This window comes from Spea bombifrons, chromosome 1 (genome assembly GCF_027358695.1).
Source record: "Spea bombifrons isolate aSpeBom1 chromosome 1, aSpeBom1.2.pri, whole genome shotgun sequence".
Taxonomy (NCBI): Eukaryota; Metazoa; Chordata; class Amphibia; order Anura; family Pelobatidae; genus Spea; species Spea bombifrons.
In genome coordinates, this window is record NC_071087.1 from 38,099,396 (window position 1) to 38,125,122 (window position 25,727).

The following is a 25,727-nucleotide window of genomic DNA, read 5'->3' on the forward strand; positions in this document are numbered from 1 at the left end:
CCTTGGGGGACGCGGCCAGGACTACCCACTGATGTCGGTGGGCGGTCCCACTGACCTCAAGGGGAGGTCCCGCTGAGGTCAGTGGGTGGTCCCCTGCTGTCAGGAAACGCTGCTATTTCAGGGAAAAATGGGCGGGGAGCGGGGCGTGTCAAGATTCGGGTCAAACCTGGAAAGTTCCCAGGTATGCTGATGGGATGTCAGGCTCTCAGGTGCACCACTGTTTAGTGGGCTAGTTGGGAGAGCATTGCCCCTTTCACGCTTTCTCTCAATTGATTTAATATGCCGGCCCTTCTTGTATATAGTTAACAACACTTTGGCAGTATAATTTTTTTCATCTTTGATTCAATGCGAGGTATCTGTGTAATGCACTTTATTTATTTTTTTATTTCTTTGGTGACTATACCTAATATATTTGAAGGACCTTTTAAGCCATGGGTGGGCCCTGGGAAAGCTTATAATTGTGGTTCCCAGTACTTTACTTATATATGTTTTCAGAAATGTATCACATAAAATTTATATGAATTAAGAGCTATCCAAATAATAGTAATTAAGGCTTTCAAAAGTTAAATGAACATTTCGTAAGGTAAATGGGATTACAGGCTCTTTGTAACATCAAATGTTTTGCTAAATCCATTATCTATCTATTATATTAGCTGTGCTGCCTGGGCTGTCAGGCTTTGATGATTTAGGTCCATCATCCGGTATACATTTTTCTTGCAGTTCCATATTTGCCTGTGACTATATGATGTGTGGTCCGTTCCTATAAACATATGCCTTTGGAGTTTATTTTCTGGAAAATTTGTGATGAGAAGACATGATACGGAGTCATTAGTCTGTGTGCTCTCTGCAGGTCAGAGGATACAGACGATCCAGAACCCTGAGCAATCCGTACAGGGCTGGATAAGTAGGAACAATTTAAGACATTGAGTAGACCATTTTCATAAAAAAACACAATTGTGGTTTCAGCTCTCCCGCTTCTTTCCACCAAAAAGAGTTTAGACGGCCCTGCATAATGCATAATTCAATGTGTAAGGAGGAAGCTTACCGATTTAACTGTGCATTATACAGTAGCTCACTGTGGCTCGACCTTCATGATCTAAAGGGGCATCAATGAGAATAGTGAATAGACCACTTAATTTAAAATGTTGCTATCCTCTCAGTTTCTGATAAGGGTATAAGGCGGTTCCACTGATGCCACTGGAGTAACTACAGGGGTCACAGCGGTCGCAGCTGTGACTGGGCCCATGCCTCTAGGGGGCTCGAGGCGACCCCTTCAACTCCTTATTCACGTCTCTTCATGCCAATTAAAAATAGTTTAGAAGTGGTCCAGGTCGGAGGTGCCTTATCAGTCCAGGTTGGAAGGGCCCTTTCTAAACTAATTTGAACCAGCACAGGGAAACAGGAATGTATTGGAGTCACGTTGCATCGTGTAACTTTGACATGGTGGTGGGCTAAGCCATGTGGTGCGATGGAATCCCCAATATTTATGCCTTAGATAGGAGTATGCGCTGAATTCTTGCTTTGTTTTTTGTACTTATTGGTCATTATTATTCTAGCAGGTACCCTGGATGAATAAACTGGGAAGTATTATATGTGTCCACGTCACTAAGGGCTGTAATTCTAAAACAATACATGCAAAGAGCTGGGTATGAGGAATCTCTCGCACAGTCGGTAATTTGGACTAATATTGGCAATGTTCCCTCCCCACACCCATATTGTAATAGCATCACTCGATCTACTGACGCTCTACAAAAAAAAATAATGTAAAACTGACTGGGATTAGGAAATAACATAATTTTGTAAATACGGATTTGTAAGTATATTTTCCTATGTGGAGCTACATAGTTTACATGCAGGAAACTGGATACTTTCACCGCTACTTTTTATTCTACATATGGATTTAAGTAGTTTCATGAACGTAATAGATTACCCACTTAAAAAAAATCCAAAATATTATTCTAAACATATGTATGTTTATGCAATTTCTTGGTAAAGGAAATATCTAACCATGATGTAGTGGATTACATAATAAATCATTTGTTTTTAATCTATGAGCCTTTGTCTCTCTGAATTATGTGAGTAGCATGTTTACAGCAAGTGTAGGAAGACTCTACACGGTGACCTGCTGGTATTGGTCCGTCTTAATGAATGGTGAAGTGAGAGAGTTAAAATTGCAACTCTCCCTTTAGTGAATAAACCCAAAAGGAATGACCATGATTTTTTTTGTTTCACATGACAGAAGTTTATAGTTGGTTCACTCAAAAATAACAAAATCATATGTAGTTTTCACCAAAATCGGATTTTACAAGAAACTAAGGCGTACACTTGTAAGCATGTTGTAAGCACAACTTACTTATGTGTGGTGAGTACATAAATGATGACTAGAGCTATCTCTTGGGATCTCAATCTTGAATGTATCAAGCTCCTTGGACAAAGGAAGATAATGCTTTATTAGTCACATAGACAAATAGGTATGTAGATGTTATTCCTAGAGTCATATTTGAAGAGGGCGAGTCTAAGGTCTTGATAGTTGACCACATCTTATTTTATAGGTGGTCAATGGGTATGTCACTGGGTCTCCTAATTTTTTTTTTCTAAAGATCCTTAGTTCAACTGTGTGTGTCCACTGTTTAGTTATCTTTAATATTATGATACTACAAATGAAGAAATAATTTAGTGAAACTTTCGGATAATGCTGTATTTACTAAATTCCATAAAACCCTGTCCCCATATTACTTTCCTTTTTCCATACACTGTGTGGTTTATGCTATTCCCTCCAATCTTGGGTTTTTTTTCTGGACAGAAAATGATCTTTTTTTCATTACTGGATAATCACAAAACACATCCCTCTAACCTTAACCCAAAAGCCTCTCCGTCAAACTTGCAACTTGAAGAATTCAATGGAAAATGCATTGAAAGATGGCCAAGAGATGGAATACTCCATGACTTTCCTACACAGTTTAGAACATTAGTTCACCCTGTTTAAAGTCTTGGCCTGCAGGCAAGTAGCCACTTGGTATTCTTAGAACTGCTTGTTAATTCTTGATAATCCTACTAGAATGTTGAAAAAAGGAGGCTTGTAATACATCTCTTATCTGATACTCTACCGATGAAATACAGATGAGAGGGATTTCTTGCTGGATTTATTACAGTGTGTGTGTATATTCCTAACGACCATTTCCAAAAATGTGTGATTAGCACATGCTGCTCGTCTGTTTCGTGAAGCTTTGGGAATTTCTTTAACGTCATGTAGTAACCACAGAGATATTTGTATATTTTGGATTTATGGTTATCCATAGAAAATCATTCGGAAACATTTTTTGTTCATTTTTGGGAGGTCCAAAGCTTCCTACGCATAGCAATAAAATGTCTTGACTGGGGATTAAAACAGGATATGAAATGCACATTTTAACATTTAACACTTAATTATTTTCATTATAACAAATGAAATTACATAATTTAGTTGGCTGTGTTTTAGAAGGGGATGCACATGGATGTCACATAACACAAAAAATGAAAAAGACACTATAGTAACCGGAGAGAGCTTGCAATGGGTAGTAGGGGTCAATACCACTGGTGGGCTGCCATGACTTTTAGGCCACTACTTGGATTTTACTTGCATTTCAACATATAGGGTGTCTAGAACAATATGGACATTGTGGCAGGGTCCTTCATGTGCTCTGTGCTTCCCGTTCTGTAAACGTTACATTTTTAACACTCCAACTTTAAAATGAATTTAACCAATAATGATAATAATATGCGCCAGTACCTGTATTTGGTAGTGTGATGCGGTGATGGTTAGAAAAGAGTTTCCACAAACTAGTTCTGGATGTACAGATGCAGGATACCCTTTTGTTAGGGGTCTGTAGCGTTAGAGGTATCCTGGAAGCTAATGTTTCTGTGAGACCCTAACATCATACTCGATCCTTACGAAGTATGATTTCTTTTTTTCCACAACAAGATTCCTTCTAGATTTTTTACACCAAAAAAAATTATACCTTTTTTTTCAAACTCTGAATGGTCCGGAGATTCACCTCTTTTGAATATTCCTGAACATTTTGGATTGATTCTGAAAGATGCAGTTAAGGCTATCATACTTCAAGAAAGACATGGCAACATATATTCGCAAGAAACATTTCTTGGAAACCTCCAAGAAACATCTAAAGACCCTTTATTCTGGCAGAGAGAGATTCTTGGCTTTGGCTTGAATACCTGAACACATGAATATAGGACAGATTACTATACTGCTATTATAACTACTTCCATACCACCGTTTGAGAAATCCTCATTCTAACTGCAACCATGTACAAAAAAAATCACAAAAAGCTCAGTACCTTTTTATGGTAGCTAAATGGAAAGGGATGAATGAAGTTTGATAGATCATGTGAAGATAAAGCAGATCTGCAAAATCAATTACACTCCCTGTCATTTTCAATAACAGAAATATCTTTCAACTAAGTTAATTGTGATATCACCTCTGTTTCTGTCCATGAGATTCTTTGTTTGTCTTCAGTGTAAAAACCAGCGTCTTTCACAAGCAGAAGAGCTTAGATTTTGACAGTAGATTTAAAGCAACAAGCACTCAGCCCATTGCTTATATATGAAAAAGACAAAAGTGCACACAAACGCTGTGGGTTTCAACAGGAATCTATAGGGTTAGTGTGATAAATGGTGTGGAGGTGACCAAGCCCTGAGCCTCAGTGGACCTGGCCTAGAAACTGTTCCTCACTGTGTGAACAAGAATTGCAGCCTCAATCAACTCCAATCCAGGGTAGAAAGACGTTTATTTAAAAAGTTATTATATACATGACTGGCCCATAGTTGCTGTTTTTGGAAAAATTATATTTTTTTTTTTCAGTATGAAAATGACTATTTATTTCACCCATCATTTAGTTTGAAACAATGTAGTAATAAATGGTGAATTGAGAAACTAGTGCATACTACTAGTGTAGCTAAGATATCAGGACATAATAACTCATTTGTTGCTTAGGAGGTCTAAAAATTAGTTCCGCTTCTATATCCATTCAGTGACGGAGATTTACCATTCAGGTAGCCAACAGCAGCAACACAGTAACTGCAGCAAACTACACTTTAATGACTTCCAAATGTATGTGTCTTTTCACGATGTAGACATCTCCTGAGGTCTGTTGGAAGGACATCAGTTGAGGGTAATATTGTTTTGCTTTGCTATCAATTAGACCTCTTTGGTAATCTTTGCCAGCTACGTCAACACTGGATATGTTGGGAAACCAACCAAGGGCTTTCATAGTTCTTCACTTCTCTAATTAAGTTGGATATCCAGTGTGGCATACTAGACACTTAATTATACATAGTCATGTATATTGTCTTTGATACTTTACTGTGCAATTGGTTGGGTTTGTTCGGTATGAAATGTCTTTGAAGAATCAAATGCTAGCTTAATACCTGCTGACTTTTTTACTTAACAACCTACACATTGTCCCCATCCCAAGTCCAAAAATGCTTTATCAAATTGTACAACATTGTTTTTTATAGCTAACCTTATTCATTGGTTTTATTAAAATACAGAAAAGGGAATTCATACAGAGGGTTTGTTTTTTTTCTTTTATTGCAATTGAATTGAAATTTGCGGCTATAATACAAGTTGCTCTCACATGAAGTCATTTCTTACAACTATCAAAGGTTTCTTCATAGGTGTCAAATAACATTTATTCTTTTTATAAGAAACATTTGTTAGCAGTGCAGTTCACGCTGTTTTATTGTGGTAGTTATGTTAAAGAACTAATGCATCTTTGTATACCCAGATGAAGTTACATAAATAAGATATCATTCCTCTTATTTTAAAACAAATATATATATATATAATTGTTTTCACAAAAATAAAAAACTCCAAATTTTAACTTTTTCATGAGTTTAATAATTCAAAGAAGTAGATTTAATATATTCAGTTAAGATGGTTACGGCAAAAAAAAAAAAAAATACGATAGAAAGCCTGTTAATTATTTTCTCAATAAGACATATTTTGAAATTAGAATCAGAGACGAAGGGAAGCAAAATAATACACAGGCACAAAGCATTTAACAGTAAAACAACCATCATTTTATGAGAAAACGTAAATTCTCTCATAAATTGCTTATTTACCAGAAAGCATTAGATCAGTTGCACTAATGCGCATATTGCTATATTTTAGGAAAGCGACAATGGAATTAGCTGCATTATACAATTTTTATTTAATTTGCTGATGTCATGTTACATCATATTAGCCAAACAAACCATTTTATTTCACATTAAGGTGAATCAGTTTGCTGCAGAAGCACAAACAACCACTTTGTCTTCTGTTTATCTTCAACCTCTCATCCCACCCCCAAAATAACATGTAATTGATTCCATATCTGTTTACTTGGAGAGTATTCTGCGTTTGTGTTTAATGTAGAGCGGCGGGTGACGTCTGCGTAGCTGTACTTCCGATGCCCGTGGAGGTACAGAATGTTACAGTATGAACGCCGCTGGAGACTGGAATGTTGTTGTTGCAGTAGGCTGGGGGGGCAATGTGGGGGTAACACACATCTGGCCTGCCATTCCAACGACACATGCTTATGTAACTGCTGCCAGCCTGATTTTTGTGCGACAAATCAAGGGAAGATATGGTCCCGGTTATTTCGCTGTTTATTTTTAAATGACTGTATGTGACTTGAACAAATGTTTTCTTATTCGGTGATATTTTGTTCTGCCGTTCCTGTATCGTTTTATTTAGTTTTGCATATTACTTCTATGAACTCCATCATCTGAAACCCCATATAAAATGGTTACATAGTGCTCCCGGACATCTATTCGGCTCCCGCAATCATAGTGCTATATTTAAAAGCAAAAAACCTAAACATACTATATGTTTTGTTGGGTTACATATACTTAAATCCATGTCTTGTGAATGATAAGTTACCCACTGAATTTATTCTGTTAATTGGTTCTAAAAATCAAACTGCTAACTGCTTTGTGTTATATTGGAGTTGAAACTGGCTACCTTTCTATAGTTGGTGTTAAACTGCATCACCTGTGATTCTCAGTCCTCAAAAATGAGAGTCATAGGAGTTGTAGTTAAATTTCTGGGGACTACCTGTCGGTTACTGCCAGGATAGTTGGACAGCTTCCTAGATTCACATTCATGTATGCTACGTATAGCCTGAGCCAAAGCGTTAACAGTCAGCGTCCATGTACAGACCTATACATATGAAATTATGTTATTAAAAGAAAACCCGCTTGCTGATTCCATTTGGGACATTAGCACTTTGGCGTTAATGAAATTACGGCTCATTCTGCGCTGTCCATTCTCCTGTTGACAAGTAGTAAGTGGACCAGGAGTGAAGGTTGGTTGTTAGAGCTTCTTTTATCACGGGCACGCAGAGACTGAAGTGCATGTGATGTACAAAGGCAGACAGTTTAACAAGCCCGTCACAGCCCAACTCATCTTCTGTGTCTAAGGCCAGGGACTACTTCGAAAGCCTAGAAAACAACAATTGCTAGATAAATGTTTGCAGAACCCATTACATCATAGATTGTTAATCAGTGCTGAATCTTCCAAGACATTTAAAGGACCAATTCTGCTCATAAAGTAAACAAGCAAAGCGTTTGCCGATTGAGAAATTAGAAAAAAAACCCCACTGACATGACTTCAAAATGGATTTTATGAGTTAAATAGAGAATTTATTTGAATTACTTGAATTATAATTATTTAAAGTATACTTTCTAAGCAGCTTCCATCAAATCAAAAACAATAACTGTTGATTACTAATTTAAAATAGGACTTAATAGCATAAATACAGGACATAAGCAATGCAGAATGTGGGAGCAGAATTTTTTTTGCATCTAATAGCATGGACCTTTTAAATAAACCATGAAAAAGTTTTTATGGACTTAACAGTAGTTTTTATGGAGTGACAAATGACAAAGGTGGATGTCACAGTCCTTTCCACGGTCTCTATGTGAACGTCATCCGGTAGTGACTTATACACATAACGTTCTGTGGCTTTGTAAGCAACTTTGTATTGTGTGTCTTCTGTATGTATAAGTTTGAATACACAGTGGACCAGCAGCACTGACTGACGAACGCTACATCCAAATCAATGCTATGTCAATGCTTCCTTTCTCATAAATATTGGGGGGATTCCATCACACTATATGGCCCTATAATGCTTAGCCCACCACTTCGGCAAAGTACCCCAGGTGTGGCGAGTCCGGTTTAATTTTTCGTGGCTATATTGCTTACCAAGGAGCTGATTCAGTGAGTATGCTTCGCGTTTAACCCAAAAGAGACTCTCAAATTGCTCCCAAACTTGGGGTACTTTCATGTTGTGGCAGGCTAAGCAATATATGGTCATATAGTTTGATGGAATCCCCAATATTTATGCCATCGATAGGTGTTTTTTGAATAGTATTTCCTGAGTATGCTATGAATTCTTGCTTCGTTTTGGTATTGTTCAATGCATTTGATCAAAAAGCAAATCTGCCTTTAATGATTAGGCGTCCCACCTTATTTGTCTATTACCTCATAGTTTAAGTGGCCTTTCATTGTACACACTCAAATTTGTTAGTATTTACATCAATTTAGACAGATAAGACATGGAGGGTTTTTCTCAGCAAGGTGAACGAGATAAGGAGATAAGGAGGCCGAAAAGTTATTTGTAAAGAAATAAAATAAAATCTTATCTTAATTAAGCTAATTAGCCATTAGATGTCAGACAAGTACAAAGTTTCAGTGTAATCATTTTTTTTTAAAGTGTTTTCTCCAGAATCCCTCATTGTTAGCGCCATGCTAGTCTCGAGTTGCCTTATCAGCACTTAGTTGAATCGGCAGCATGGCAGTTGGGACGGCAGGGTATGGAGGGTATGTACATACAAATGGTGATTCAACTGAAAATCTCTGTCATTTTAGATTAATTACACACAATGCCTAACATGCAATTATTGTTAGGTGAGGCATTTCAGAGTTTGCCCTTGGTGGCAAGCAGAGCCAAATGGCCAGTAATGCAGGAGCCCAAAACACATCTGGCACACATCCTCTCTCTGCCCTCTCGTCTGCAGTCCCCGAGTGATATATTATTCTATAGCTCCCGTTATTATCCTTCTTAAGAAGGGACATGACCCATATTGTCTTTTCTTAATTAAATAAAGGTATTGATTGCTGCCCTTTGCACGCTATATATGAAAGCAGAGACTGAGGAGTGCAGGCAACGCAGGAGGTGGCTAGCATTGCATATTCAACGCATATTACACTTATTATACCCTATTTACAAACGTAGAAGAAAAATCCATCATGGCGCTGTCTGCGTTAGGAAATCTAGTATAATTTATATTATATATTAATGACTAAGGGTCCCCACACCATCTGTCATAACGTCGCAATAAACTGGATAGTTTCACAGAATCTGACACATTTTCAAAAAAACTATGGTAATAATATTCCTTTTACAATGTTAGATCTTCTACTGCTTTCTTGAGTTTTATATAGTAGTCTGTAAAATATTATCTGCACACGCTGAACCTCACAATCTTGTGGGAATTTACGGAAGGGGAAATACAATGATGTTTGTCAATGTGCCAGTAAACGGCTCAAGGAAAAGAGTTGTTTTGCGAGGGGGTGTTTGAGCACTCCCAGGGATGGTGATATTCTGCTATCTCACTGCTTGGAATCCAAAGAAACCACAGAAATGATCAGTGTCGATAGAACATGAGATCATACACGTGTGAGGTTTTTTATTTTGCGTGCCATAACAGTATTGCAATTGACACGACCTTTAGATTTTTGAATCATTGAAACAGTCCAAACCACCAATGACCCTTTTCTCGTCTGTGAACGGTATCCTCTTCAGTCCTTGTGGTTTTCCGATGGATTCTCCTTGTTTGATCTTGTAGTTGCCACCTAACGTTTATAGAAGAATGTTTGGCGCCGCAATGAATCAAATTTCACTGCAGAACATGATTAATACAAAATCTGACCACAATACATGTACAGAGTAATTTACACCTCTTATGAGATGTTGCTGATCATAACAGATCACATAAGTAACCCGCTTCTCCTGCAGAATGGATGGAGCTTGGCCTTAGATCTAGCTAAATCAACGCGATGGATTTAAACATTCTCTGTGTGTTAATATATATGAATTGCACTGGGGCCAACTGGGTTGACTGTTAATAAGATGTGATCATTGTAATAATATTTGTGACCTGAGGTGTTTTAACTCACCAAACAAACTCTTGGTCACGCAAATAATCAAGGGTGGTCACATTGGTGGCTTTTTTTTTTTGGAGGACAAACATACATTTCACGTATCACTGATGTGGGATGATTGCGGAGTTGGTTCTCTTCCACGAGTACATTTAATATGGTGTTCTCCGATTTAATAGATTAGCATCATGACTTAAGTACAGGTTACTTAATAAGTAACTGTATATTTGCAGATATTTAGTCATGCATTTATGTGAAGTAATTAGATTTGAATGACCTATTGTGATGCAACAGGTGTAGCTCATCTCAGAATTCAATAAAACCATTTATCTGTAATAATAAAACTCCTCATAGGATAATAATGGTACATTTAAATTAAACATGCGTTTGCGTAATTAGAAGCTGCGGCGGCGTAATCCTAAACTACAGATAATTTGGCTAATAAAAGCTGTTTACTCATGGCACGGGTGTTGGCGGTTTAACTAACCATCAGGGTGCAAATGCTAAGTGAATTAATCTTTCCGTTCTCTAGCATTTCGGAACTTGATCTAATTGAGACATTTGTTTTCTTAATAAACATTTATTCCAAGATATGAAACTTGCCATACTTAACTGTATGTTTTTAAATATAATTGATGTTTAAAATAAAAAGACTTCTCACGTAGACAGTGTGTGGTATGGGATTGGTGCCACGGGACAATCACGGGCAAATAGCAGCCCGAGTTTTCTAAACCAAGCCATTGAGTGGGAACGGCATTAGTATTTTAGTGACAGCATTAAATATGGAAAAATACTCAGCCGAGTGGATTAGGAGCAGCCACAAAAAATATTCTCATTGGCCCCGCATGTCAACTCTGATGTAGAATTATGAAACCTTCTAATTAAACAACTGGCTATGCAGTTGCTAGTATACTGATATATTTTATTATTTGTCCTACCCACGCAATGGGCTGCCTATGGTGTACTGGCCATTTTTTTTTAGGACATTCATGTTTTAAATGTTGCTGACCAGCAGTATGTGAGATGAAAAATATATACATTCCAGGGAGAAAAAAAGGCCAATGTGGTCACCCTTCATTCAGAGGTACTTAACATTCCCAATATTGGAAACCAGCAGCCCTTGCCTCCATGCAGGGGCCCAAAACACATTTGGCAGACATCCTCCTTGCCCCTCTGCCCTCTTGTCTGCCATCCCCAAGGGATATATTATTCTATACCTCCCATTCCCGATATTGGAAACCAGTAACCCTTGCCTCGATGAGCCATGTACCAGCAATGGGGTCTCGCACAGCGTAATAAGTGCTCCTATTTTTAAAAGTGGTGTTATCACCATAGCAATCGGTAGCTTGGTATAATTTAATAAGCAGGGATGTTTCATTGGTTGCTATGATGATACCACTACTTTTAAAACTTTCCACCAAAATGACTTTATACATAACCCATATGTGTTTTTTCAACTTTTAAGAATGCTTGAGAGATTCAGATTTTATAATTACAATGTTTAATTTTATTAGTAGGAGTATCATCGTTTTGCAAAGAAGCTCAAACAGACCTGGAGTAACAATGGGCAAACTCACACAGACGTGTCTGCCCAATTGGGTTGGCTGGCATCCCAGAAAGCTTCGAATGATTAGGTTGTTGACATTTTCATTGTAACTGTAGCCGTACTGCACTAGTGTAGCGTGCGGTGTGGACGTGATCTGCCAAATTTACCAGCCTGCATTCCCTAATGACAGCTATTCTGGTACGTGGTCGTGCAGCCTGCCACGCAGACCACGTGGTGAAGTGTCCACCGCAATTATCCTCCACGACAAACATAGCCCTTGCAGTCATCCATTGCTGCCAACTGGCTTGAATTTACCATGACAATCATGTCATGTTTCAAAACTATCTTGCTGATCAGTACCACTCTTGTGATACCTATTCCTCATTACTGTTTTAATTGGGTGCAATTAGATGATACTCAATATCCAGTATAGTGCGTTATAAAGATCTACATTTAAGCAGCTGAAAAATATGGCATCTGTCTTTGCATTAAGCACCTTTTTGTGCAAAAAAGAAAAATATTGTCTTTTTTCCTTACATAAAAACACTGTGCATAGTAGATACAGTATCTTATAATGACTCCGAATCCGCTTTGAAGTATATGGGTGGAACTCTGACATTCACGTGAAGTTAAGGGCTTTTCAATGTTGCAGCATAAGCCTCATAAAATAGTTACTGGACTGAGCAGAAATGATCAATAGAATTTTAGTACCAAATTTTAGCTTAATAAGTAACGATCATTAAACGTTAATGGGCTTAAACAGTAACGATCATACTGAAGACATGTATCATGGGTTGAACCAGAACTAGCTGTGGGAGCAACACATATTTACAACATTTACAACTCCTGATAAAGATGGCCACCCACTGGAATGCAAACAATCAGGTGTCGGATCAAACAAGTCATTTCCAGGGGTGGCGATAAAGATCCTAGTGGAGGTAATAGTGGCCCGGTAGTTTTGGCTGATTGTATATTGTACATGGGAATGAAAGTGCAACCAATGGGTTTCTATAGTGCTTTAGTAGATACTGGTGTAAAAGTTGTGGGGAACACTGAAAGACTGTTTATGATGCCTGGTTACCATTAATACATTGTTGACTTCATTGGTTATCATTGTTTAGCTCTCTCCAGTTCTGCGGTGGTGAGCTCATTAGGTTATCTCATGTAAACACTGCCTCAAGGCTGTCTGATAAGGACTGCAGAATAGAACGTTTGTATTTGACAATCCTTTTGATAACAGCTTGCTGGTTTCACCATTTTTCTGAGGTCAACCCTTTCTTGTAGCTGAATAAGGTTTAACGCAGCTTGTGGTTTTGTTTGTTATTTTCTTTGTCATAATTGCCTTTACATAGACCGCAATTTATTTGTCTCGGTGAAGCATACTAATCTTTAACCAGCACAATATGTTTGATCAGGATGAGTCGGTTGAAAAGATGATGACACGGTTAAGCGATTCACTGATATGGACATGTTTAGTCCTAGCCCGAAAAGTATACTGCTTGAAAATATTGTTTACTACTGGAATGCTTGAGAAACATAACTCTGACATTATCGGGGTTCTGATGACTTGGTACTCCTAGTTCCAAAGATCTGTAATGGTAGAGATCATTGTAGGTCTCACCTTTGCTGCAAAGGCAAATGGGGGGATACCTGCCATTCCAATGGGGCTTCCCGTATTTCCTTCTCCAACGCCTACATCTTTTCTAAGGTTATTCTGCTAAACCTTGGACTGCCCAGGCTTTATACTCCAGTCTTTTATGGTTCTCAGAGTTCTCCATTTCTTATGTGCAAACAATGAGACTGAAGCTATAATCAGTTTGTGTCTAAGTAATAAAATATACTTCAAAGGGGCAGTCAACCAATCCACCGTGTTTTATGATCCACATATTTTTCCACTTTCAATAAAGGCATACTAGAACTACATTTGCTATGAATAATAATGTTTAACCAATCTTGTTCTATATCTGAAAGGGAAAAGTGCCCTTTATTTGTAATTACCTTTTTCAGTTATTCTCTAGGTTTCCCTAGTAGATTTATGTAAAAATAAAGTGGTCTGAACACCAAAACATCAGGCAAACTAGTCACTGTCAGAATGACTTTTATTAGTTACAATCGCTAGTTTTTACTATATTAAAGTAATGTCTGTATGTCCTTAACATAGTTTCCTCCTTTTGACAGGAATTGAAGATATTGTAGCAATAATGATCCCAGAGCCGAAAGGAAAAGAGATAGCAAGCCTGATTGAAAGGAACATTAATGTGACAATATATATTACAATCGGCACAAGGAACTTACAAAAATTTGTCAGCCGCACATCGGTGGTGTTTGTGTCCATATCCTTCATTGTCCTGATGATCATTTCCCTTGCATGGCTCGTTTTCTACTACATCCAGAGATTTAGATACGCAAACGCTCGGGACAGGAACCAGGTGAGTGGCATGTTGACATTTCTCTGTTTCCTTTCCTTTAATCTGACATCATTTTCAGAGTTTAGCGAACAAACTTTATTTTACGTCCACTGATTATGGATTGTATTTTTTGTTAGATGCATTTAAAGGGATTTTGCTGTTATCAATGAAGGTTGTGTGTTTTACGTTGTCTATTCCAGTAACCTCCTATACTACCTTTCTCCAATCTGATTTTATAGTCTGCCAATCTACTGGATCAGCTCCAACAACAGTATCTAGAGACATGCGGTCAGCTAAACATGAGGCCTAATTTTCCTAGTTGTATGCACTAGATGTGACACTATTGGTTCCCACCTTCTTGTACCACTTGTATACTGACAAGATCTAAACCTACCTATTAACTCTTATCATGTCCCAGTTAATCAACAACTGATTACCCATCACCTCATCACCTGTACCTTAAACTAAAAAGGCAGCACTAATAATCCTGTGTCTTTCTCCACCCCATTCTCCAATTAGTCTTACCACCAATGACCCTCACCAACTCAAAAAGAACAATACCCAGATGTCATCTTTGATTCAAAACATTCTTGCTCCACAATACCTCTCAAGTCTCCCTTTTTAGGAGAGGCAGTCTCCCAAATCCCCGATGTCCCTCTTTTCTAGGATCTGAGATGTTTCTGGGTATGAGTATATCACAGTATTGTATTACATTGAAAGTCACAAGTGTGTGTGTGTGTGTGTGTGTGTGTGTGTGTGTGTATATATATATATATATATATATATACACACACACACACACACACACACACACACACACCGGGATTTATTTATATACACAACAGAAAACCTGTTTATAAATGAAATTGTGTAAAATTAAATACATTGTCATACGGTGTTAGAATCTTTAAAAGTCACATATTTTCTAAATATTTTATAGTATAACTGTGATACACTGAATAATATGTGGTTTTAAAGAAGTAACTACTAAAACACTATACAGCTCTGTGGATTAGGATGGCGCTATATACATCAAATAATAATAATAAATCTACTGGTATCGTGTATATGTTGCATATTAGAAATGTGTAAGTTTTACATTTAACTCTACCTGAAGACCTCCTTTCCATGGCATAGTAACCCCTTATGTACGGGCTCAAAATGCATTGTTTTCAATGGGTTTAGGGACCACCCATTGTCTTTAAGGGGCTAATTACTGAGCATGTAAATAATCCAAAATGATGTGATTGCGCTAAACGCGGGAAAGAAAAAAGGAAATAATTAATGTAAATAGTCATTTGTAATTTGACTTCACTATTGGTACTTTACACGCCATTGCAGTCATTGGTCCACAGATACACACCCCTCTATGCTCATTGGTCCATTTAGTCACAGTGAGAAGTTGGTGATTTTAATGCCTCGGCCGCTTGTCGCTATGCAATACTTGTTTCTTCTGCGTAAAATGCTGTTTATGGCCAAACGTGAAAATGAAAATCTTAATCAGATGTTAGCAGTAAAATGTTTTCCCACGCAGGTTTCATGCTACATGCCTCGCTGCTTGTGTCATTAACATGGGACATATTATTGTGAAATGTATAGTGCGTTTAGTATAAGCAATGTGTAATTCTATAGGGCTGGTTACACAAGGGATGATCTATGTATGGGAACAGCTTTATGGTTTAGTAAATGTAGCTTACCCATTAACTACTATATATTGTTGGTTTGCACGCCAGCTACAGGACCATTAAAGCGACATTAAGGCATATAATAGCTGAGCAGTCACTTTAAATCTACATGATGTCCCCTTTGCAAATGCATAGAGGGATCCTGAAGAATCCCCCCCATAAGAATTTGCCCCGGCCCTCCGCTATTTGCCATGCAGCAGATGTGCTTAGCGGTAAATACCTCCTGACATGTGATATACTTACCGCCAGTCAGCTCCAGCACTGGCTCCGCGAACACTCCAGGGCGGTATAAGGAGACACCCCTTATTGGTTTTTAATGTGCGTTTTTTTTTTTTTTTTCAGTAGGGGCACTTCCCTCCCATTGATTGGCTGCTTTAAGCACTCAATCGTTGCCGAATCAAAGAGGAGGCCCGGGAGCTGCAGCCCTGGGGCTAAAGCTTCTATCCGTTATTCTTTTTTTATGAACATTTTACTCACACAATGCTTTAATATTCATCCTTTTGTTGAGGCTGCTTGGGACATTACACAATCCCTTTTAAGTTTTGCATTCCCACATATACAGTTTTATTAGAAATGAATAGACTGAATGTTGGACTGTAAACAAATAATGCAATTTCCCGCAGTATACATTTTGAATTACTGGGCCTGCCTAAGTGGGGAATCCTGGCAACATTTTCCGTGTGAACGTATCACACATAATCCACTGGGCTACTTTATGGAGAATTAAAAAATAATCTATAAACAGTTCAAGAACAGGTCTATCAAATATATAGCAGCTTCCTGCCTTATTTTGTTATATTTCCCTAGTTTAAGAGTGCGTGAATGAGATGGTGCATCCTGTGCCTCAGATCTGTTACTGCCCCATGTTTGTTGTGCTGTATGCCTGTTTTAGTTGTAGCCAGTTTGCTGTTCAGGAATGTCAAGAGAGGCAGATTAAGGAAAGGGGGAGGGATGGATTATTACAGGGGGGGTTATGGTTGGATGGTGTTTATAGCAGGGGAAGGTGAGCAGAAAATACAAGATTAAGTATGGAGTATGAATGTCATGGTTATGGGATTGTGCCTGTAAAAGGTTGTTTCTCAATAGTTCAATATGGTTGTACTTAACATGGGCTATTCATATTTTTATGTTTAGAAAAAAATGTTTATGTGGCGACCTTACTGAGTGTTGCCAACCCTGTGTACTGTGTCATTCATGTTACTCTGATGACTCTGAATGAGAAGACATGCCCTCTCTGTGAACCCCTTTGCTATACTGTATAATGTAACATCTCGTATTAGATATGTCATATATAGAATATAGAATGTCTGTGTGTAGACTTGCCCAGTTGGGCTTCTGTAGAAAACATATTTTTCAGGTGAACACAAAAAATAATTGGATAACCTGACAGTGTCAAAAAGATTAACACTTTAAAGCAACCCCACTGACACATTTAATTTTATATGTACAACTTAAAGCATTGGACAGAAAATAACATTTAATTCAAATTGAGCCCCTAACATGTAAATGAAACCCATATTATATAGTGGTAGCTTGGTATGAGGGTTGCCTCAACAAATGGCCTCAACACAGCATATTAGTAAAAGTGCCTTCTGCATTGCAGCCACTGTGGCATATACCCACCCATCACACTCTCTTAGAATTGCACTCCAGCATTGAAAAGGTTAACTACACACATATACATGTACACCCTGACAGACTGTTTAGCTATACTACAAGGGTTAGTTACAATGTATCAGCGACTTTGTATATACCTGCTGACAGAGGAGAAGCTGCATGCTCCCTACATTCCCTTTCAAAGTAACAGGGCTCTGTGCGAACACTCATCGCGTTGTGAGTCGGTCAGCAAGGCACTCACACCAGGCTCTCAGGATACAGCCTTCTCCATGCTAAAAAACTTTAACTAAAGAGATGCTCAGAATATGGAGCTGGCAACCCTACCAGATTAAACTGATAAGACTTATCGGTGTGAATTTCATAGAGAAATTTAAAGGTTATGCCCCCTGAAGATTGTTTTGCAATTCGTTTGCATGCCCATTCATACCAATATAAATCATCTGCCCATGGTCCCTACATTCTGCTAGAATTCACAACTATGTCCTGTCTTTAAGCTCCGATCATGGCCTAGCTATTGTTTTCCTTGATTTTATATGGCCAGAACAGCTGTATGTGGCCCAGCCTCTGTTGGGGTTCTGGGGCCCCCGTAGTCCCACACTTTGTTTTACTCCTTCCACACCCATGCCTAGACTTGTCACATGGATGTCATGGGGCTGTACTTCTTTAAAAAGGGGGCCCTGAGGGAAGACAGACAGGCTTTTTAAACTAGGGAGGAAATCTAAGGGAAGGGATGCATGACTTATTTTAACATGGAGTGTTATGGGGTAAACATGATTGACTGTCACAGGATGGGGTCCTGTACGTAAATTGATACTGGAGCCCTGTCCAAAATTCATCCTCTGTCAGGAAACTTGTGATGGTGATCCTGATTTTTATAATTATCATCACCATGCACTTATTAATTGGAATATTGTCTGCTGCAGCCTGGGCTATAGTCAATAAGCACTTATTACAAGTGAATACTGGCATATATGGTGAGGACACAGATCACAAGATTTTACAATCTAAAATATTTCTGATTGAAATAGTATCATTGAGTCGGTTCATAATGACCTATCTTTTACAAGCTCTTTTCCTGTCCTAATTATTACTGCTACTTCCTGTTACATTCGGTTCCATCCTGTTTCCCACCCTCTATCCGCTTCTGTCTTCCCTCTCACACATTCCTCCTGATATCTCATCAACGTCCACTATGTGCTAATGGGGGCTGCTTTTTGTCATGTAATGATTTGGCATACAGCAAGCTTTCATTAGTTTGTGAGTGACTGTTGGCTGTGTTCTTTTTTCATTTTATAAACACAGTACATTGAGGCATGTTATTGACTTACTGGTATTTCCTGACATTTACTAAGATATAGCATTGTATTTTGACCTCCTCTTGTTACTCAAAGCAGCTTCTTCTCATTGATGTGTTTTATGATTTTTTCTTAATTGTCCTTTAGTTTTCTTTTTTATTTTTTGTTAAACATTCCTATAGGCTATGTATTAATGGAGCAGAGAAGCTTAGCTAAGCAGCTGACAGCAGGGGCCTAACTAGAAACCACAGGGCCCCGGTGTGAGAATTGCCCCGGGGCCCCCCAACTTCACCAAGCAATATGTGTACCACCTTTGCCCCCAAGCAGCTTATCAGTGCCATTCTAAACCCCAAACAGCTTATCAGTGCCATTCTAACCACCAAACAGCTTATCAGTGCCATTCTAACCCCCAAACAGCTTGCCTTTGCCATCTTTGCCCCAGCTTGTCAGTTCCCCCAAACAGCTTGTCTGTGCCATCATTGCCCCTTCCCCCTCCAACGTACACTCTGGCACACATATGTAAATATACTTACACAAATTTAGCCACTCTAACACACTCTCACACACAAACACTTACACATACACATCTATGCTCACACATACTTATACATAAACATTCCTGCTCACACACTTACACATAGACATCCATGCTCACTGGTTCTTATAATATGGATAAAGGGCTTGAATATTTACAGAGACCAAGAGTGGAAAGGTCATCATAAATTGTGCAAGTATACAGTGCAAATGATTATATATTTCTTACTGGTTTCTTTTAACATCTATAAGTATCTTCTTTATGTATTATGGGATGTACACGTTTGAATATTTATTTATGTTAATACATGATCATTAATTATGTTACATGTGTTACTATATTGGATTGGTCTTTTGATTGCCTGTCCTTATATTGATATGTGTTACTTAAGCTCTTACTTTTGAATATGTGGTTAACTTGAAAAATAACTCATTGTGAGGTCGAAACGTTGTTCTTTGTCTCAATAAATCTGCCTGACGTTGGAACTCTTGACCCTCTGGTTTAACAACTTGATTATATATATATGTATGTATGTGTACCAGATGTACTTAGTTCTTTACAGTTAACAATATAATGAAGGGGAAGTTCAATCAGTTCAGTAATCTACAAAATACAGTAAAGAAACACGATCAGGGTACAGTAGGCTTTGGGTATTATTATTGTATTATAATTGTTTGTTTTTATTTGCGTATACACACAGTATGTTATTCAGGTTAATGCTGCGAATGCTGAGGGCTATTAACAAAGCTGTTTGGATTACCTAGCATCACAGCTGGGGAAGTACAGCTTCTGAACACAATGTCGTCAGTCTTGTCTTTAACACGTTGAAGAGCTGGGCCTTTTCACAATTACAGCTGCCGTTAGGAGGAAGAAGCTTGCTGCTCTGTTGCCTCTAGTTATTATTCTAAGGTTCTTTTCATAATGGGGCATCTTTGTATGTGAGGATCGCTAGGTGGTTACAAAATTGAATAAAACTTAGTCATGCACCACTTATCACACACAAAACTCTACCAGCAGAGGTGGCGTATAAGCAGGTGCTTAGGGCACCAACCAAGCTGCCTGAGAGGATGTGAGGAGCGAGGATCAAATCTATCTTTAAAAAAAAAAAAATCAAACTTGGAGGCACAATTATTATTTTCCTTCATTTATGTATAATATTTTTTATCATACTATATGGCATGTATTGCTTAACCCGGCATGTCTGATCATAACATGTCTGTATTGCTTGCCATGGAGCACAGAGTTACTTTTTAACCCACTGAGGGTTTATAGCCCTCCATGGACTCCATTAATGAGGCATCTTTGTGGTACAACCCAAAGGTCTGGTCCTCAAGATGTCAACATGTATTTTGTTTTCTGGCCACCAGGAATAGCCAAACCTTAAGTACATTATTTATACAGTCATTTTTATCGGGATTTTTTTACATACAGGTTGAGTATGCCATTACAAACAGGTTGAGGAAAGCTCCTGCAGTCCAGTAGAGTCTTTCCTCGCCTCCTCTTCAGACCCTTTGACGCTGTGTGCCTGTAATAAAACTGATGAATAATGAATCATTGTTTTAATAATATCAGGAGTAAGACACTTACCGGTACATAGTCAATATGTCTTGTTTTGTGCTTTTTACAGAGGCGGCTTGGGGATGCAGCAAAGAAGGCCATCAGTAAACTGCAGGTCAGAACTATCAAAAAAGGTGACAAGGTAACATAAACTTTATTTTACTTACTTTACTCTAAGCCCTGTCTAAAATGATCCATTTGGTCTTTTTAGTTTATTTTTACTTATGTTGTATTGAGTCTTGTCTTTGGTGAAGAAAGCCTTGCATACTAGTCCGTGGTTTGGAGAAGCAGCATTTTGGAACAAAGTAGACATTTTGAAACTGATCATTTTGTCTCAAAGAGTTTACGTGCTTTTAGGAATACGTTATTTTTGTGAAGTAGGTATTTCAAAGTAACCTGAGGAATAATTAACACCTGTGCATATTTCTGTCTGTGACTTCCAGGAATGGAGTGATCGTAATATAACATCTCCTACAGTTTAGGACTCAAACCAATGTGTTGACTTGCTCCAGGGGTTATTCAAGTAAACCCGTGGCAGCAAGCTCACTGTTATGTGCCTCTCTGGTTAGCATATGCATTTTAATAGTTATTTTTCTGCAAATCCCAAATTTTCCCATATAAAAAAATAATTACAAACTAGAAATCTGAAAGTATACAAATATAAGTCTTAACACTGATTTCATTTGAAATACGTTGTTTGCATGTGCGCAGCAATGATAAGCATGTCAAAGATTTAAGACTGTAAGTCACGGCATTACACATGAAAGACAGCGAATCATTATCATTGTCGCACCTCCACATAACAAACGGCTTATTTAGAAAATGTTTCTTTCTTTTACAGGAAACAGAACCAGATTTTGATAACTGTGCTGTTTGTATTGAAGGATATAAACCTAATGATGTTGTCCGAATCTTGCCGTGCCGGTAAGTTAAATAAAATGTTGGCAGAGTTTGTGGCACTCTGTGCGCGTTTCAGGGAAGGACAGATCATTGGTATGTGCATTGCTTGCCGGAACTGCAGAACCACAGTGCGGATATTTAATTGTGATCACAGAATTTCCTGCGTTAGGACTAGAAACTTCAAATTCATCCATGCAGAACAGGCCATCGCCAATCATGCTGGTTTTCCAGGTCAGGTATCTGTAACGGGTAACATGTTACATAGTCCTTCGAGTTCCAGGAGAATGTTGGTAAAAGTCAACAATTGTGGTAAAAGACTTTTTGGGAAAACAGGAACCCCAGATGGAACAAATGTTCATTTACGTACTCTACTCAGCCGTAAACTTCACTACTACTTCACTAACTAGATCTGAGATGCAACAATGGCTTTGTCACCTAAAACAACTAGTCATTAGTCCTCAGACCCTAAAAAATCTGTCCATTTATCATGTTAACATTTTTAACAGACAGAATCCCTTTAAATACATTTGATTGTATTTAGGCTATAGTCTGTTTACTGGGATCTTGCACTTAACTGTAGGAGCTTCTGTTCATCATCAGTAAAAAATGGCTAACTAAATGATTGCTTTGAAGTGACATGAAAATCATAGGGCCATTTACTGTTTATATACTATTTGGGTTTGTTCTGTAAATTACTTCCAGTAGCACCTCTAATTTAAGCACCATTTGCTGCCGTTAATAGATGCATGATCACAAGAACAGATCAGTCCTAAAATGCTTTAGGGAAACTGCCACGGAAACAGCTTTTAGCTGAACTAAATTAACGAATCGCAAAATTACATAATACATGCACATATTTGGGGCAAAAGGTGGCAGAAATAGCACACTAATTAATTTCCTGTCCTAATATCTCCCTATTCTCACCCTGCCAAAACAAACTGTCCGCCAGCAAAGATGGACAGTCATCTCATCTTGTTTTCCTTTTTGACCGTTCCTGAATAGTCTATGAATACACTGGGGGTGTCTCTGTGGCCCACCTTTCGTATTCTGTATGCACCATGTCACGCCTTTGCACACGCTTGCACTCTGATACACGCATGTACAAGCAGAAGACCTGGAGTGTCTGACTTCACTAAACAGGCTGTTTGTCAGGAAGGAATAATTGCCCAGAACCTAAGCAAAGATTTTCATTATTTTCATTGTTTCCTGTTATTTCATCATTTCCCATTACAAACAATGCTCCGAGGAATGTATTAGGGAAGATATATGAAATTAAAACATTGAAAAGTTAAGATTCAGAGTCAAAGTTGAGGTGTGTGTGCATCTGTCTAAGCCATGTGTAATAATTCCTGCAATCACATGCATATAACCCAAAATAATAATGTTTATGTATTTACTAAACTGGAATTGCAGAATAGTTGGAATTTTAAGTTCCTGATGTCGTTATGCATTATGGAGGGCTTCCTACCAAGAAGAGTTGAGCTGGCCCTTATAATGCATAGTTCAGGTGATGTTTAAGAATTCTATCCATATTAAGTATGTATAATGCATTGTTTAGTCACCGTGGCAGGAAAATGTCACTGGGGTTCCCAAGTACTCTTCTGAATTTAAATCCACCCCAGCATGTACACATCACCGTTTAAGTACATGGCGTCAATGAAGTATCATCAGGGTTGACACCAGTGACCCAAATTATTATCCAGAGCATCTACTCCGATTTCCAACACATTCCCTTCCCAATCTATAAATTGAAAACAGCTTGTTTGGGTTCTTACCTACATTTATTGGGTAATTACCTACTTACAGTGAGCTTTTACAACAAGCATTTTAGAAGTATCATTTCTCAGAAAAAGGGAAGCAGAGAGTCACTTTTAAATGCCCCCCCCCCCAGTAAATGCATATAGGGATTCACATGAATTTCCTCTATGGATTTCTCTTACTCTGTCCCCCAGCTATTTGCATTGCAGAAGAGACGTTCAGCCATCTGCAATGCTGACTCGCACGCTATTTCCAGAGGGTCTAATGAGATTGCTGTGTGCATGCACAGAAAGAGGCCCTATTGATTTCAATGTGTGTGTGTGTGTGTGTGTGTGTATATATATATATATATATATATATATATATATATATATATATATAGTCTTATAGTGTATGTAGATTTGCATGGGGTTATTCTGCGAAGTGTTTGAATTTGATTTTATTTACCACAGACAAATAAAAGATGTGAGAAACGGAAGCGCCTCGAAATGTTGGCCAGGGTTTTTAGTAGTTTTCTACAAGCCAACAGTCAGCTGTTAAATAGTGAATACGAACAAAGTCATAATTTCCTTTCCTCCGTTTCCACTGCAGTCCCACGTAGTTTGTAAATTAAAAACACATCCCAAATGGAGGACGCGCCGGGACCACCTCCACATGCATTCACAGCCCAAATGGAAAGATACGACGCAGCACTGGCACGGAATGCAACGATTTGTATTTATAAAAATACATTTCTCTTACCTACTCATCATTTCAGCTTTGCTGCTCTTTTAACTCTCCGTGTCCAAGCCTTATGATGTTAGTTACCATATGAGAATAAATCTGACACAACCAATTAATTTGATTATGGAGAAATTAGGGAACACGACACATATGGTCATGTTTAGGCTGAAATAAAATATATTACAGTGATGTAACCTTATTATATGAGCTGCATTACAGTTTCACGTCAGATGTTAAATAAGATACTCTGAGACATGTATCATTTTGGACCCTGGATGCCGGCAAGCTGTCTCCTTTTCTGTCTCCTATATATATTATTACAGATTTAGGAAATTCTTTTTTTTTATATCTTTGACTGGCTTTACCATTAGCTAGTTTTCTCAAGCCACCAAAGAGGGCGTCTTTTCTCTTCTTATTTCTTCTCACCAAACCACCTATCTTCTTAATGCTATGCTCTCTCGTCTTACCCAGTCTGTCTTGTCAAATCTTGTTCCTACCCTGACATCTTCGCTGTTTCTATCTCTTCTAGTTATTTCCCATTGCCCTTCAAGCGTGCCTGCACAACTCCCAAAAGTCCAACCAGGCGATAAAATTAACCTTCTTGATTCCGGCTCTTTACTTGGCCCTCATCAACCTGGATTTCACGCTACTGAGACCGCTTTTGCTAAAGTTACATATTCACTGTTAAATCCACAGATAGGCTAGTCTTTGATAGTCTTTCTGGACCCTTGGCCTGTGTGTCACTTTTTTTCCTGGTTCAAATCCTTTCTACACTTTGAGGGACTCCTTCTGTAGTAACTCTTGCTCTTCCCTTCCCCTCTTAGTTGGTGTACCCAAAGGTTCAGTTCTAGTGCCCCTTCTGTTCTCACTTTGTTACCTCTTGACAAATTGATTTCATTCTTTGGCTTACAGTACCACCTGTAGGGTGATGACACTTATATACCTTTCCTCTTTGATCATGTTACTAATTAGATATTTGCACAATTCCTAAAACTCAATGTCTCCACAACTGAACTTCAACCGGCCTCCAATGCTGGCATCTTTTGACAGTCTCCCTCCGTGTCAGTAATGCAGCCATAGCCCCCCCCATACTCGCTTCATTGGTATCATTATTGACTTCTCTCATTCAACATAGACATTTGTCTATTTCCAAAAACTGCTACCTTCAACTTAAAAAACATAGCTTATAGTTGTCCATTCCTATCACAAGATGCAACTAAAGTTCTTGTTTATTCACTCATCATATCCTGCCTTGACTGCTTCAAGTCAGTATTACTTCAAGTCGTCTTGAGCTGTTTTAATTGAATGCTGCTGCCAGGCTTATCTTCCTTACCCAATTCGTATTGCCCGATGCCCAGGATATGCAGTTCCAGCGCTGCAGGGGACCTGGATCAGACGTCCACTGGCTGCCCCCACTAGTCTGGGAGTGGGGCAGAGTGGCATATCTATAAGTAAGGTGCATTATGAATTAAGGGGACACCTTAAAATGGCTATTGGTTTTC

At 38.4% G+C, this 25,727-nt stretch overlaps 1 protein-coding gene across 1 annotated transcript in view; it reads left to right on the forward strand.

Annotated features, from left to right (window-relative positions):
- Positions 1-25,727, forward strand: part of RNF150 (ring finger protein 150) — a 50,290-nt gene that overhangs the window by 15,736 nt on the left and 8,827 nt on the right. Inside the window, exons 2-4 of the mRNA XM_053461034.1 lie at positions 13,926-14,176; positions 20,915-20,986; positions 21,686-21,768. Coding sequence (XP_053317009.1) covers positions 13,926-14,176; positions 20,915-20,986; positions 21,686-21,768 — 406 coding nt within the window. The remainder of the gene's footprint in view (positions 1-13,925; positions 14,177-20,914; positions 20,987-21,685; positions 21,769-25,727) is intronic.